The sequence below is a fragment of the Strigops habroptila genome, chromosome 9, assembly GCF_004027225.2.
Source record: "Strigops habroptila isolate Jane chromosome 9, bStrHab1.2.pri, whole genome shotgun sequence".
NCBI classification, from domain to species: Eukaryota; Metazoa; Chordata; class Aves; order Psittaciformes; family Psittacidae; genus Strigops; species Strigops habroptila.
Window position 1 is genome coordinate 26,377,485 of NC_044285.2, and position 14,090 is coordinate 26,391,574.

General features: G+C 42.9%; 2 protein-coding genes across 8 annotated transcripts in view; one reads left to right on the forward strand and one right to left on the reverse strand.

The window, feature by feature from the left end:
- The window catches only part of COL4A5 (collagen type IV alpha 5 chain), a 77,207-nt gene extending 66,124 nt beyond the window's left edge, over nt 1–11,083 (reverse strand). For 5 of the 7 annotated variants that reach the window (XR_003993323.1, XM_030498482.1, XM_030498480.1 and 2 more), the window contains exon 1: nt 10,862–11,080. Coding sequence is in view for 5 of the 7 variants with exons in the window: in XM_030498482.1 (XP_030354342.1) it covers nt 10,862–10,960 (99 nt within the window). In the remaining 2 variants the exon portion in view is untranslated. Of the gene's footprint in view, nt 1–10,861 lie in introns of all 7 variants that reach the window. The other 2 variants (XR_003993324.1, XM_030498488.1) reach the window with 2 other exon arrangements.
- Nucleotides 11,084–11,560: 477 nt separating this feature from the next.
- COL4A6 (collagen type IV alpha 6 chain) overlaps nt 11,561–14,090 on the forward strand; it is a 127,618-nt gene continuing 125,088 nt past the window's right edge. The window contains exons 1-3 of the mRNA XM_030497413.1: nt 11,561–11,611; nt 11,719–11,792; nt 11,876–11,927. Coding sequence (XP_030353273.1) covers nt 11,779–11,792; nt 11,876–11,927 — 66 coding nt within the window. The 5' untranslated portion in view covers nt 11,561–11,611; nt 11,719–11,778. The remainder of the gene's footprint in view (nt 11,612–11,718; nt 11,793–11,875; nt 11,928–14,090) is intronic.

Genomic DNA, 14,090 nt, shown 5'->3' on the forward strand with positions numbered 1-14,090 from the left:
ACCTTTATCCATATAACATGCAATAAAGGAAGACTCAGTTCCTGTGTCCTGTTAATCAATGTCAGTCACTTGTCACTGACAACTGCACCTTCACGTGTCAAGCGCATGGAGTGGACCACACAAGAACAGAAATCCACTTCCTCCAAGGAAGGAGAGGCAAAATAAAATAGCATTTCAGATTAACCCAACTCCACTGTGCTCTATTTTGAAACTACTGAAAGCACTAAATTAATACCAAAGATCAAGCACGCATACACGCTAGAAAGAATAGAGGCTGTGCACAGCAATATTGGATTAAGATGTTATCTGAAGAAGCACACACCCTCTTAACTGTCAGAACAAGACCCAACTCACTTGAGGCTTGGTGGGTGTCTGGGGGATTTTTTTTGTGGTGGAGGTGATTATCAACTCCATTCTCCTTCAGTTCTTGGACCAAGTATCATAGCTCCAAGGTTCTTCTAGTTAAAGCTGGTTTATCATTTGTTTATGCCTGTAGCATCAAGCATACTCTGTGTGAGCATTTTAATACCTGAAAATAGCACTATGGGCCATGTTTTCTCTATATTGCTCAATACTAACTAAAAGCTACTCTCCAGCCTCAGGTAAACAAAGTTGAGAAAGTGGCACTGAAGAGAGCCAAGTTAAACAAGAAAGTAACAAAAACAAAGCAGTTGTCCTAACCCTGTAAGTCAGAGGCACTTCCAGAATACAGCATCAGGATTAGTTGGGAGGCCCTTTTCTTTTATCCACATGCGTACAGAAATCCCTAAAGCTGATAAATTTGGGTATTTAGTGGGAGGTCTCAGATGCCTGTTCAGAAACTCACAAGCTTAACTTCAGCAGATAGACCAGCCCTCAGTGTCAGCCTCTTGAGTTCATCTACTAATGCACTGCCTGTGTGCTAACAAGAGCTGAAGGTCTCCTCAGAGCACCTGTAATTTCAAGTGAGGTGTTTCACAGCAAGGTGCACTTTGCTATGAAAAAGGGACCTCACAGCAATATGAATAATAACAAAAGCCATTTCCCACAGGGAAAAGAAAAAAGGGGGCCTGAATGTATTTTATTGCCTTTAAAATGCTGGGAAAGACAGCTGCAGGCTAGTGCTAAGAGATCATTCTATCTAGCACACGCAGATCTTGGAATTAGATACTTAATTAGAATAGATTTCATTGCCTCACACTGGAGAAATTACATCTAGAGGCTATAACATTACATTATCCTGAGAACTGTTACATTTGGTTTGCATCCCCTGGGAATTCAGTCACACTTGTCAGACTTACTACCTTAAAATTTTGAGCCCATGCCAAAGACTTTGCTAAAAGGACCATAGATAAGATCTTTACAGAAAACACTGAAAACCCAACAAGTTTTATTGAAGAATTAACATTTTATCAGTAGTAGGAAAGGCAAAATAAATCTGATGAGTTCTAGAGAAAGGAGGTCCAGAGGGAAAGGAAATTAACTTTATATTTTTATTCCAAACAGAAGCTGCTGTCTAAGCCTTAATTTCTTATTTTGCCTCTATTGACCTCCCGACCATAAAAAGATATTTTTTTAAGAAACTGTCTCAATGGAGTATTCCTCCTGAGATGTGCAGGAATACAAACACTTCAGCAGAATATAGTAAGTATACAGACAAATGTAGCAGACAGTGCCTTAGTAAAGACAAATGAAAACATGTAACCCAAATATTCCTTTTTCAAAATAGTCAGAGGGATACCAGCCACTTAAAAGTTGTGAGAAAAGTGTTACTTTCAATGGATGCTGTGTAAATAGTTGAGTACTGTTTGTTTTGGAAAGGGAGGAAGTCTTCAGCAGTAGCATAAAGCTTTTCCTTCCTTTGACACATGTAAATTTAGTTATTGCTTTCTCCAGAAGTTAATTTTACTCACAGTCACTCTCTGGAGGTTACTTAGTAGCAAGTTAACAATCTCTAACCTGAAGTGATTCCCTGACCAGGTCTGAGGTTGTCAGTAAGCTGTCTCCCTTGCAATACTGCACTAAAATACTGTCAGCTTAAAAGAGTGGGAGTAAGCAAGGATAAAGCACACATGGTTCCAACACCCTAGCACAATAATTAAAGTGAGGAGATCCATTCATAGGAAATAGTTCTCAAGTATTATTAAAACTCAAGACGCAGTTCAGTCTGAAGCTTGGCAGGAGTAAGAAACAGCCCCTGGCATTTGTACACATCCCAAAACAAAAAGTCACGTTCTCTAAGGGAAAGTATTCCCTGAGGCACCCTGTTTTAGGGAGTATACCAACTCCTACAAGCACTATTTGAAGCTGAACGTATGCCAAAAAACTTACCTGCTGCAAGTCTGTGATGTATGGGCTGCATCCTGCAGTAACCAGTATGATAATTCAACCACTCAATAAGGAGCATTTCCACAAATTATTAATTGTATTCCTACAGCAAGAAGATACTGTTCCAACATCATTTTAGCCTGCAAGTATTAGAAAACCAAATAGAGGACTTCAAAACCAGCTCTATTTTTAGCAAGAGGTCACCCAATTTTGCCTGCAGAGCAGGAGGAATACAGTCAAAGTTTTCCTATGATTCTACAATGAATGACAAGCTGCAGGGGAACCTCTGCTCTGGCACTTGGAGCATCTCCTTCCTCCTTCTGCACTGACCTTGGGTCTGCAGGGCTCTTTCACATATTCTCACTCCTCTCTCCTGGCTGCAGTTTCTCAGCAGGTTCTACCCCTCACTCCCTCTTCTTAAATGTGTTATCCCAGAGGTGCTACCACTGTCACTGGTGGGCTCAGCCATGGCCAGTGGCGCATCTCTCTTGGAGCTGGCTGGCATTGGCTCTATCAGACCCAGGGGAAGTTTCTGGCAGCTTCTCACTGAAGCCACCTCCATAGTCTCTCTGCTACCTAAAAACTTCCCGTGCAAACCTAATATAGTTGTCTATGCTTAGTCTCTCCCATCAAGCATGGAAGACAGAAAAGTTATTAAAAGTCTCCAGCTCTGCAAAGCTGAATGGAATACAGAATCAGTACCAAAAGAACTGCCAAAGTACAACTACAGCTCACATTTCAGATATCAAGTATGCCAAACATTTGTTCAGTATCTGCTATCACAGTATGAAACATGAAATAAAATACTCAGCCTGAAGCAGAGAGCCAAAAAGCTAGAGAAATTTGTCCAAAGATTACAGCATTTTGAATACACACACTGGTTTGGACAGGAGTTTTCTTCCAGGAGACAGCATGACGCAGTGTTTTGAGATAATTGAGGCTTCTTAGACAGCATATTTATGACAACCAATGAAAACTGCTGTTCAAGTACAGCAAAATCTTGCATGACTAAAGAATATTTTTTCCAGACTTCATTACCAGTTTGTAATGATGAGCATTCAGAAATTCATTTTTACACTTTAAACATCCACCTTCTGTATTTGTCCTCTGAACCCTTTTAGCAACTGGTGATAACACAGTATTTGTTTCATGTCAAGAACAGTGTTTCATAACTTAAGAGTTTGATTCTGGTACAATCCTGAACATCATCAAAAAGTGTATGGGATTCCTTACTATTTTAAATGATCTTCTACCAAAAATTATCTGCCATGAAGACAAAAAGGTGACAAATAAGGTTACAATGACGATACATTCAGTGATCCATCTTCTTGATGTAAACACATTTGCTTTACAAAGAAGAAAGAGGAATACTAACTCCATTGCTGCCATGATTGGCTGTGCTGTTCCTACACAATTACTTCTATAGTATATTAGTAACTGCAGGTTCATTTAAAGATACCTGTTTAATTGTTCTCACTTATTCTAAAAATACACCTTTTCTGAGCATGACTAGACGTGTCAACAAGCATTTTCTCATTCAAGCCTAAAGTTAAAGGAATTTTCTAGGTTCTCTTTGGATACAAAAATTCATGCTGTAGAGATGTTTTAACACTTTGTTACTACAATTGCTTTGAGAGTTTGAAAGCTTTTAGAACAGACAAGACACTTCCAAGATTTTTGTGCATGTGCACGCATGTGTGGAGTGTCACCAATTCTATTGCCAAGAAGCTTCCACTGGCATTCTGGATAGAAACTAAATGACACTACGTATACATTTTTCCTTCGGTCAAAACCACAAAAACCCCCACCCACACAAACATGAGCTTTTGGATGGATGTTCTCACCAGTTGCCTGGGCGGACTTCAGGCACAGGTTTCTAGAAATGTGCACCGCACTACTTCCCCTGCTAATAAAGAGTCAGATGAATATTGGAAGTCACTATCAAAACAAACACACACTTGAGCCTTGTCACTTTGCATCCTCTGTAGATTTTCTCCTTGTTGTTTTAAGTATTTAATGATTTAATAATAATTAAAAAAAAAAGTGGTTTTGCAGAAACCTTAATTTTTTGCATAGAATCATGGAATGGTTTGGGTTGAAGAGACCTTAAAGCTCATCCAGCTCCAACCCCTGCCACGGGCAGGGACACCTTCCACTAGAACAGGTTGCTCCAAGCCCCTGTGTCCAACCTGGCCTTGAACACTGCTAGGGATGGGGCAGCCACAGCTTCTCTGGCCACCCTGTGCCAGCGCCTCACCACCCTCACACAGAAGAACTTCTTCCTAATGTCTAACCTAAATCTTCTCTCTGTCAGTTTGAAGCCATTTCCCACAGCGACTGGATGAAGAGAGATACAATTCTGATTTTTCAGTCCAGTGAAGAAGCTTCCTTTCCCTTCTGAATACCTTTGCCCTTTAAGGTTCAATATAGGAGTGTTCTTAAACTAACTCAGAACAAGTATTTTCTCTGATTAAGTCAATTCATGTTGTCTGAATGACAGCTAGAAGTTACTTTGCCTTTCAGAAGCAATGGCTTCTGCCGTCATTCTGTACAAGAGGTTGGTTAAAAGTAAGTTAACTCAGAAAAATCACTGCTCCTTAAAAAGGATTATTTTTAAAAGGTTTTTAACCGAGTTCATAAGCTCCTTCACCCAAACATTGTTGTACAGTGGCATTTCTTGTCAAGAAATCAAATTTTCAGGAGCTGAAGCCTTGTTTAGCCTTGCCTGCAGGTCATGCTAGTTTTCACTGCTTTAAAGCCATTTAAATGTGGGTTTAAACAATTGCTACTTGAATTCAAGGTGTAGAAAGAGTGAAGTTCATTTCCCAGGGTGGTCATTTTCTTCTTCTTTCAGACACCTGCCGGGTTTTAGTACATAAAGAGGAAGGTTTGCTTCTGAAGAATCAACACTGTGTTTAGCAGACACGGACTGATACTAGATAGTCTTTTACATGACTTGTCAAGATATTATCAGCTATTCTGAATACACTGTAAGCTTTTGACATTTTTCATAGTGCTACTGCAGAAATAGCAAGAAGTCCAGTATATATAATCAAAATGATCACACTTATTTTCCCTAGCATGATTAAAAAAATAGGGAAAAGTGTGTGACTACCAGGAAAACAGCAAAGTGTTTAGGATAGAAGTGAAGTATATAGACTTGGAACTTTTTTCTTCACAGAGATAAGAAATACTGCCAGAAAGTGTTTAATATAAATTAATTTGCTTAGCAATAGGTGGTTATTACAATAGGAATGCTGTAAGTCCACAGATGAATGAAAAAATGCATCTGGCACTGGTCTTTTAAGTAGTCCTGCATTCCAAGTCACTGATTTCCACCACACTGTTTATACTAGCACACAAATTAAGAAGCATAAGAGACTTCTTTCCAGATTAAGACAGAAAAGTAGAAGACTCCTACTATAAGAACAGATACACCTTTCTCTAAATGGTGTGGTTTAAAACTAAGATTTGCCTTGATAACAACTGAAGTCGGTCCTAGGATAAACACACTTTCCAACATGTTTGATATATTTCAGCAGAAAGTCCTGACAGAGACAGCCACTGGCCTGTTTTCAGCCAGGGAAGGCAATAGAGCTTTGCTTATCTCAGGGAAAGCTAAGAGGAGGGAAAGCCAGGGTTTCAGCAGAGCTGCAGTAGTAAAGCTTATCTAGCATACAGTGGGGTCATATTAGGCTACAGCAGGACAGTTTTGCAAGCCTAGCTATATGCCTCAAAAAGAATAACTTTGTAGATAGCCGCTATTTCACTTCGGGTTCTAGTTTAAGTGCATTGCACATAGATGCCTCTTACAGTGCCAGTAGAGAGAAGAGATTGAAACTCAACTCTGACATTTTAATTCTCTGTAGAGATTAGGTAAAAGAAACAAAGTACAGATGAGACTAAACTATTTTCCTTCCTCTCCGAGTTGGAGAAGGAGGCAGAGAGAAATCCAGCAGCAGAGCTGCAATAACCAAGAGCTTTGAAGGCTGTTGCCTCTAAGTCAGCTGAAATCCATAGCTTTAGAGTTCCTCTCTTTTCAACTTCTAAATCACACATTGCAGGTTGAAAAACCTCACTGTCAATACTGCCATTACACTTTATGTTGCTGTTGTTACATTTTAACGGAACACTACACATAAAACACTGTATAAAGTCACCCTCCACAAAAGAATACAAAAGTTAAACTCTGAATGCTGTTGTGCTGAGAGCTTAAGAGACAGCTTCTTGACTAGTTGCAGCTAAAAAAAAAAAGAGTATTTAAGTAAATACGAACCTTCCAACTCACAATTTTACTGCACAATTATGATTAGTTTTTTACTACAGGATATGTAAGTTTTCTTACACCTGGGAGCACAACTGTACTCTCACATAAGGGTAGAGCTCCAGGATAATGCAGGCTGGAAGGAGCCTTGGGAGGTTATTCAGTCCAGCTCCCCCCCTCTAATCATGGCAACAGAGAAACAGTTTCCTAAAAGCAGACTCACAGTCTTTTCCAAGCAGACTAAAGATACATCTATTAATACATCACAGTTTAAGTATTATTACTTTTTGAGGGAGACAAACTAAAGCATTAACAAGTTTAACCTGAATTGTTTCATTTACAATATACCTTTGCAATTATCTAATTGCCCAATATATAGTCCTCCTAAAATTCAGATCATATCCCCTAGCTTTTTGCTTCTCACATTGCCTCACAAGTTTTCCAAAAAGACTTAAGCTCTGCAAGAAAGACTTGAGACAATGGCAAAGCATTTTTGTAAATAATCATTAGAATCCTTGTTATAACAGGACCCTTCCCTCTTCAGCTCAGCTACATTTATGCTGTTGATAATTTCACATTACATTGAAGCTTTTCCTCCACATACCACAGAGCTTGCAATTAAATAACCAGGATGCTTGGCACATCTCCTTTTTCAGAAGCTGCATTATATCAGTGATAGCCAATAAAGTTCAGCTGCACTGCTTTCACAGGAGGGTAAAGGATGCTGCTGAAGGATCCTTAAATCTGTACCAGCACTACATCTTTTGAACAAGTTTTGGTTTAGGTACTCTTGAGGAGAGAGGGTTTACAGCACAGCAAAGTGCAGTCAGCATCAGACAGGCAAACACCGCATGTAGAAAGAACTTAAAAGCACCCCAGTAGTTTTAAACACACTGAGTCCATACAGCCTTCTGGAACAGATAAGCAAAGAGTGTCTTCATTCAAAGCAATCTGTCTGGAAATATCATTACTGGCAGAGGCTGCTTTCCACTCAGCATGCTTGCGTAATACTGTTCCTAGAATGTACGAGTTATCTAGATATCTTGTTATGTGGTGATATCAGTGGAGAGTTTACACAAATCAATGTGATTAGAGAAGGAAGCGTTTTAACCTAAGTGAACGAAAGGGAAAAATGCACAATGCATCTTCACTGCATGGACAGAACAGCCACATTACTGCACTTTGCCCCAGAGAGAATATACACATTACATTTGTAGGGGTGTTCTTACCGATTTCAATTGTTTTGTTATATAGAAAAGTTTGCACTTATTCTAGTAAAACCAACAGCAACTAATTGTATTTTAGCATGTGCCAGAACACACCTTGAGATACAGCTTTTATATCTTTAACCAAGAGCCATGAAAGGTCAAAAGCAAAACACATGACAAGTTGCAAGCTGGAGGGCTTGAGCCTTGATGTTATACAACAGAGACCGTCTTGTGCATGACTAATCAAGACACATCCACAGAATTTCAGGATGAAATACTTGTTGAATCCTAAAAGCAAGCATCCACTTATTTCTGCTTTTATAGACCTAGCTTTCGTAACTAGAAAGAGTCACAGTTATGAAATGGGAAACAGCCACCACTACCATGACAAAATAGCAAGGACAAAGAAGAGAAACAGAGATAACTGTCATTTACAAATTAACCATACTAATTAAGTACATTGCAATTACTGGCCTAGCAGCATGTAACCTCTGAAAGGAAAAAAAAAAAAATAAAAAATATATGAACTTAGAGAACTTTCATGAATAATACATTACTTGCTTAAACACATCTTGCCAGCCTACCTTTCCGTATTTGATCAGCTGTTTTCATCCCTATGCTTCCAGTCAAACTGGAGTTATAACAGAAGGCACAGAAAGAAGACATTGCAGAAGTGACTTCATTTTTAATAACTTTGACTTCATTTTTAATAACTGCTGGGCTGACAAAGTCTATTCACACTCTGAAAACCTAGGCCTTAATTATGAGGGTAATTTTATTTGGTATAAACCAATAGTCAGTCACTAAGCTCAGCACAATTCAAGAATCAAATCTATGTTCTTTAATTAAAGAGGTTTCCCAGTCGCTACTTGCAATCACTTTTCTATAACACAGTGACACCATCTTCCACCTCATTCATTCTCCCACTCTAAAGACCCTTCTCAAACTCCCAGCTGCTTTTATGCTGTTCATCAGTAGCCATACGCTTCGTTCTGTGTGAAGTCTGCACTAGAGCACATAGCATGATCCATATACTACTCACCAAGTTTAGATTATGGGCCATGGAAACCCAGCAATAAAATCTGAACAATGAAATTCATCCTTACTTGAGTATGAAGCTTTAGCAATTATTTTATTTTTTTTATACTAAGAGACAGTGTGTATCAAGCATACACATACAAGTCACAGTGCTAATTCATCTCTTTCTGACATGGAGAAAAAAAAAAAAAGGAGTGATCCTCATTAATGAGGAACAGCATTATCTAGTGTTATCATCATACGGAATTCAAGGACATCAGAACACCAAAGCATTGAGAAACCATTAAAATGTCAGGAGGACTCACATACATTGGAACAGAATGTCACTCCTTCCCCACCCCCACTAACCATTGGGTCTTCAGTTAATCTTATCTCACTGTGGGGTAGTAAATCCCCAAGGGACTCATCCCAAAAGAGAGGTCGTAGCATAGGTGGTGCTAAGAACCAGGAACTCCACCATTGTCTTTTCTCCTTCCTTCATTTCTCCTGAAGCAGAAGACTGCCTCCAGCATCAGCCCAGCCCAGTCCCCTTCCCAGACCTTGCAGATTCCCATCAATCACTCTGCTGGGGTATTTTCCTGAAGAAAGCAAGGGGCCATGCACACAAACTTCCCCATCTTCAACCCTCGCCTGCTAAAACAGCAAAGCCCTGTAGGTAGGACTAAGCAGATCCTTCTTTGGAGGTGAAGGTCATAGCAGACAGCATGGGGTGAGGTGGTACTTAGAACTAGTAGGTAGCAGAACTAGTATCAAAGACCATGTAGAGACAAGCAGTTCTCCAAATCAGTAAGCACCAGTGGCACACTAGTATCACTTACACTTGGGTACACACCTGGACATGGTAAGAAAGAGGGGTACAAGAGGAATGGAATATATTATGGCTAGTCTTTGCTTTTTGGAATAGCAGATGAAAGGTCCACAAAGTTTCACTGTAAAGGAATGCACTTCAAAGGAGAGTTCAAGACAAATAAGATTTTGTCAGCTCTAGCAATAAAACTGGAGGGGGGAGTAGCAGAAAGGTATTCTACACCTACCATAACATAGGATTTTTCAAGTAGAGAGTAATTCTAAACAAGAGAGATCCGGATTCATCTACCCTTCCAAGAAAACTTAAAAAAAGTTAACAGCCAGAAAAAGAGTTTGCAAAAGTTTGAAATTAACCCATGTTAAAGTATGAGCCTTTCAGCCTAATTTAAACACTAGTTAACAGCTGAAGGTCTTGGTCAAGTACCTGGAAAGGGGAAGCTAGTGATCACTTCTCAGTGATCTCCTTCTCAGTTTCAAGGCCCAGCCACTCCAGAAAAACTGGCATAGCATCTCTCTCCTAAAAAGAGAGAGAACAAAATTCTCCCCCAGGCCACCTACCCTGCACCCTCCGCAGCACTGCGCGCATCTACCATCTTCACTAGCATCTCAGCTTGAGTTTTAAGAAAGTAGAAATACAACCCTAAGGAAAACCAAGTCACAGTCCGAGGCGTAGTCCTCCGGCAAACCATGCCCACAAGCCTCCAGCTCCCTGCCACGTCCAGGTGTGACCTACAGATGCAGGTGAAGGCTCGCTGCCAAGAGCTCAGACACCTCTTCTTTGGGGGAGAAGACGGGAGGATTTTCTCCTCCTTTGTCCCGGAGGAACAGCGGGTTCAGCACACACAAAGCTCGCCCGGGCTTCGCTCGCCGCGCACTCATGCTCCCTCCTGCCCCATCGTAGCCGCCGGCGAAGCCAGAAGTGCCGGTGGCAGGCGGGTACCGCGGGGAGCCAGGCCGAGGCCAGCGGCGCTGCCCGAGCAGGAATGCCCGGGCCCCGACACCTGAGGGCGGCGAGGAGAGACCCTCCTGCGCGGCCCGGCCCCGCCGGCTCCTGTCAGCGACCGGGCCCGCTGCAACCCCTCTAACCCCAGCGCGACCGGTGAAGAGCCCAACCTCAGCTACCCCACTGCTAAAGTGGATCAAAAGCTTCCCCCCGAGGCTCCGCGCCGCCGCCGCGCCCGGCAGGGACAGCGCCGCTGGGCAGCGCCTGAAAACAAGAAGAGCGCCCCACACTCACCGCCGCCACCGCCTCCTCTGGCCCCCAGCACCCCAGCAGCAGCAGCAGCAGCAGCAGGCAGCCGGCAGCCAGGCTGCGGCTCCGCCACCGCGGTTCCATCCTGCCCGCTCAGGAGCTCCGGGGCTGGCCCTGCGACGCAGGCATAGCCAGGCGGGGCAGCACGGCTCCCTTCAGGCGGTTCTCACCGGCCGCCCCAACACCAGCGCCCGCCCCTCTGCCGCGCTCTCCCGCTTCTCCCAGCTCAAGTCCTCCCGGGACTACTTGCCCACAGTATTCATCCGCACCGGGGGCGGGTGGGAGGGTGGCCGGCGGCGGAGGGTGCTGCCGCCCCACTCTAAGGGGACCACAACTCCCCACCACCGCCCTGCCCCTGGGCGCCGCGATTTTGTCGGCTCGAAGGGCGGGCGGGCGCCCGCCTCTCCCCGCCCCGCCCCTCCACCGGGTGGGCAGCCGCTGGACACGGGCTTTTTCCCCACCGGAAGCACCTCAAGTGTGCTGGGGCCGGCGGAGCTGCTGGTAGTGCCGAGTCGCACCCCGGGGTGCAGGGCTGTGAAGGGCGCCCAGCCCGGCTCAGTCCCGCCCCGCTCCGGTGCGACGCCCCAGCGGAGACCGCGCAAACTTTCTGCCCGGGCACACTGCGGCTCGGCGCGTACCGGCTAGGGGCCCTGAAGGGAAAGGAGCCGGGACCGACCCCGAACGGGCAGCCCGGCCGCTCCCTACATCCGCCGCCGTAGCGGGGGAAGGAGCCGGGTAAGCAGCCGTACCGCGGAGGTGAGCACGCTGCGCCCAGCCCGCCGCCGCGCAGGGGGCCTGCCCACTCCCCTGAGTGACGGCGGCGGGCCCTCCTCTTCCTGCAGCGGTGCGGAGCCGGTAACCGGGCTGCGTCCTGTCCGCTGTCCCCGCAGGCTGCGTGGAGCATGGGGCGCGCAGGGTGAGTGCCGAGGCGCGGCGGTCCCCTCCTTTCTTGGCCCGGCTCGGCCCAGCCCCGGGGTGACTCTGTTTGCCTCCCCACAGGGTTCTGCTGGTGCTGGGGCTCCTGTGTCTGGGTGCGGAGCTGGTGAGCGCGGTAAGTGTGCAGGTCCCGGTGTCTCGCTGGAGGGGGACGTACCTCGTCAAACCTGTCGGGGCTTGGGCATCTTTGGGCCAAAACCCAAACACCTCCCATTCCCCTCAGAAATATATGGTTTGGGCTTTCTTAATTGCCGTACACCTCTGCTCCGAAGTTCCTTTGTGCCCTCCGTGTGCTCGACTTTGATTAATCTTTGCAAAGTACGCTGGGGTGAAAGACCACCTGCGTTCAGTGCACCAGCTTCCTAAATCTGAAAGTATGACCAGTATCTCTGCAACTGACTGCTGCCGCCTTTAGTCTCTTCTCAAATCTTTCTGTTAAAAGCTGACCCTTCAGATCCTTTCCTGCAAGGGTTCCAACCTACAACACTTGTAACTAAGTAAAAGCAATGGGAGAAATTAAAGGATTAAGCTGTTAAGTGTTGTATGAAGGTTCATGACTAGTGAATTAGAAAGTGTGTTTCAAATTCCAAGTTGACATACAGAAGCAGTGACTTTATGATCTGTCAGTCTGACAATTTTATGACATAAACACAGATTTTTCTCTTGCTGTTCCTAATTAACATTTGAACAGATTAGTAAGGGATCACAGGCTTTTTAAATGTTCATAATATTTCCTTTTCTTTTTGGTGTTGTAATCGATTTTCTGCAACTGGGATGCTGAAATTGTTAGCCCACTCAACTGTAGAGAAGAAAAGAGTCCTGTAGCGTAAATTAAGTGTCCAAGTGATGCACAGGCAGCAGTTCAAAAAAACCTCTTTGTTACATTGGGATGTAAACTAAGATTGTACAATAATCTTTGTGCTCAGGCTTTTATAGCACATATGTAATAATGAATTAATGGAAGTAATATGTTTTAAGCATGTTTATTTCAATTCAATTTCTAACAGACTTCTATCAAAATTGAGTTAAAACGTGGGTTCTTGTCCCTCAATGTTTCTCTACTGCATTGGGTGCTGTTTTGATTAAAATTTTAAGGATTTAGACTCTTCCTGTGCAACTGAGGAGAAATCTTTTGAAAAGGCTTTAATAGCAGAGGGGCTTATATACTGTTTATAAATATGAAAGGCTTGATTCTGCTTTGCTCTTTTTATAATCAATTGCACCAGTAGAATTTCATCATCCCAATCAGGTGGTAGTTACAAGCTCTAATCTTCTCAAAGATTAAAAGCTTAGACAGTTTTCTTCAACAAAACCAAGAACTGTTCTTCCAAGTGTTCTCGCTCCAGTAGAATCTCTGTGGAAATGACTTTTATAAAGCAAGTGTTTTGAAGGCTTTTGGAAACAAATTTGTCACATTTTGCAGGCTTTTTTATAAACTCATGCAGTATGTCAGTGTAATTATTCCTGAGGGATGCAGGTGTAATGGACAGCAGATATTTAATCTGTTTGCTGCAATTTTGCTGCGTACTTGTTGGAAAGCACATTTCTTCAGCACTCATATTTGTTTGTTTCTTGACATGTTTCATTGCCCTTAAGGGGACTTTGTCAATTTACATCTATTTCAATGAGTTAGATAAATACCAACATGGAGTTTCTAAGTCTTCCTGCCAGTTTTCTTCAGGGTTAGAAAACAAGCAAGATCCTTGTTGTGTAATCAGTCTAAAAGTATGAAAAAGAATCAGAAATAGGTCATTTAAATACTTTTAGTACTTTATATGTCTAAGCAGTTAATGCATTTTTCTTATTAAAAATGCTGTTAAACATGCTCGGCAGGAAAGATGTAAAAGTATGCTTTTGTCAATTTCAGACCCAGTAGTAGTAGGTAAATGGCTTTCTGGTATCACTGAATTAAAAACACCCCTTCCTGTATTGAAGTGAGCTGTTTAGAAAAAGTAGTGGTGATTGTAGTGGGGAGAGCTTTTGTAGGAAAAGCAGGATCTCTGAAACATTGTTTAGTAGTCCTGTGCTAGATAATGTGAAGTGACTGAGCATAGTGAAATACAATCTTAATAAAATGAGGTTAAAACTTTAGGTTAATGAGGAATAATAACTTCTAGAAGGCTGTTCACAGTCAACTATCAAAGCAGTTGTTGCTGAAGATTATGTGATTTGTGACTTTGTTCATCTACTCTTTCAAGTAATCTCATTTCAATACCTTAAATGTTGTAAAAGCAACATTCTAAAATATTTTACCAAGTTGTTGAGAGTTCTTCAGGAA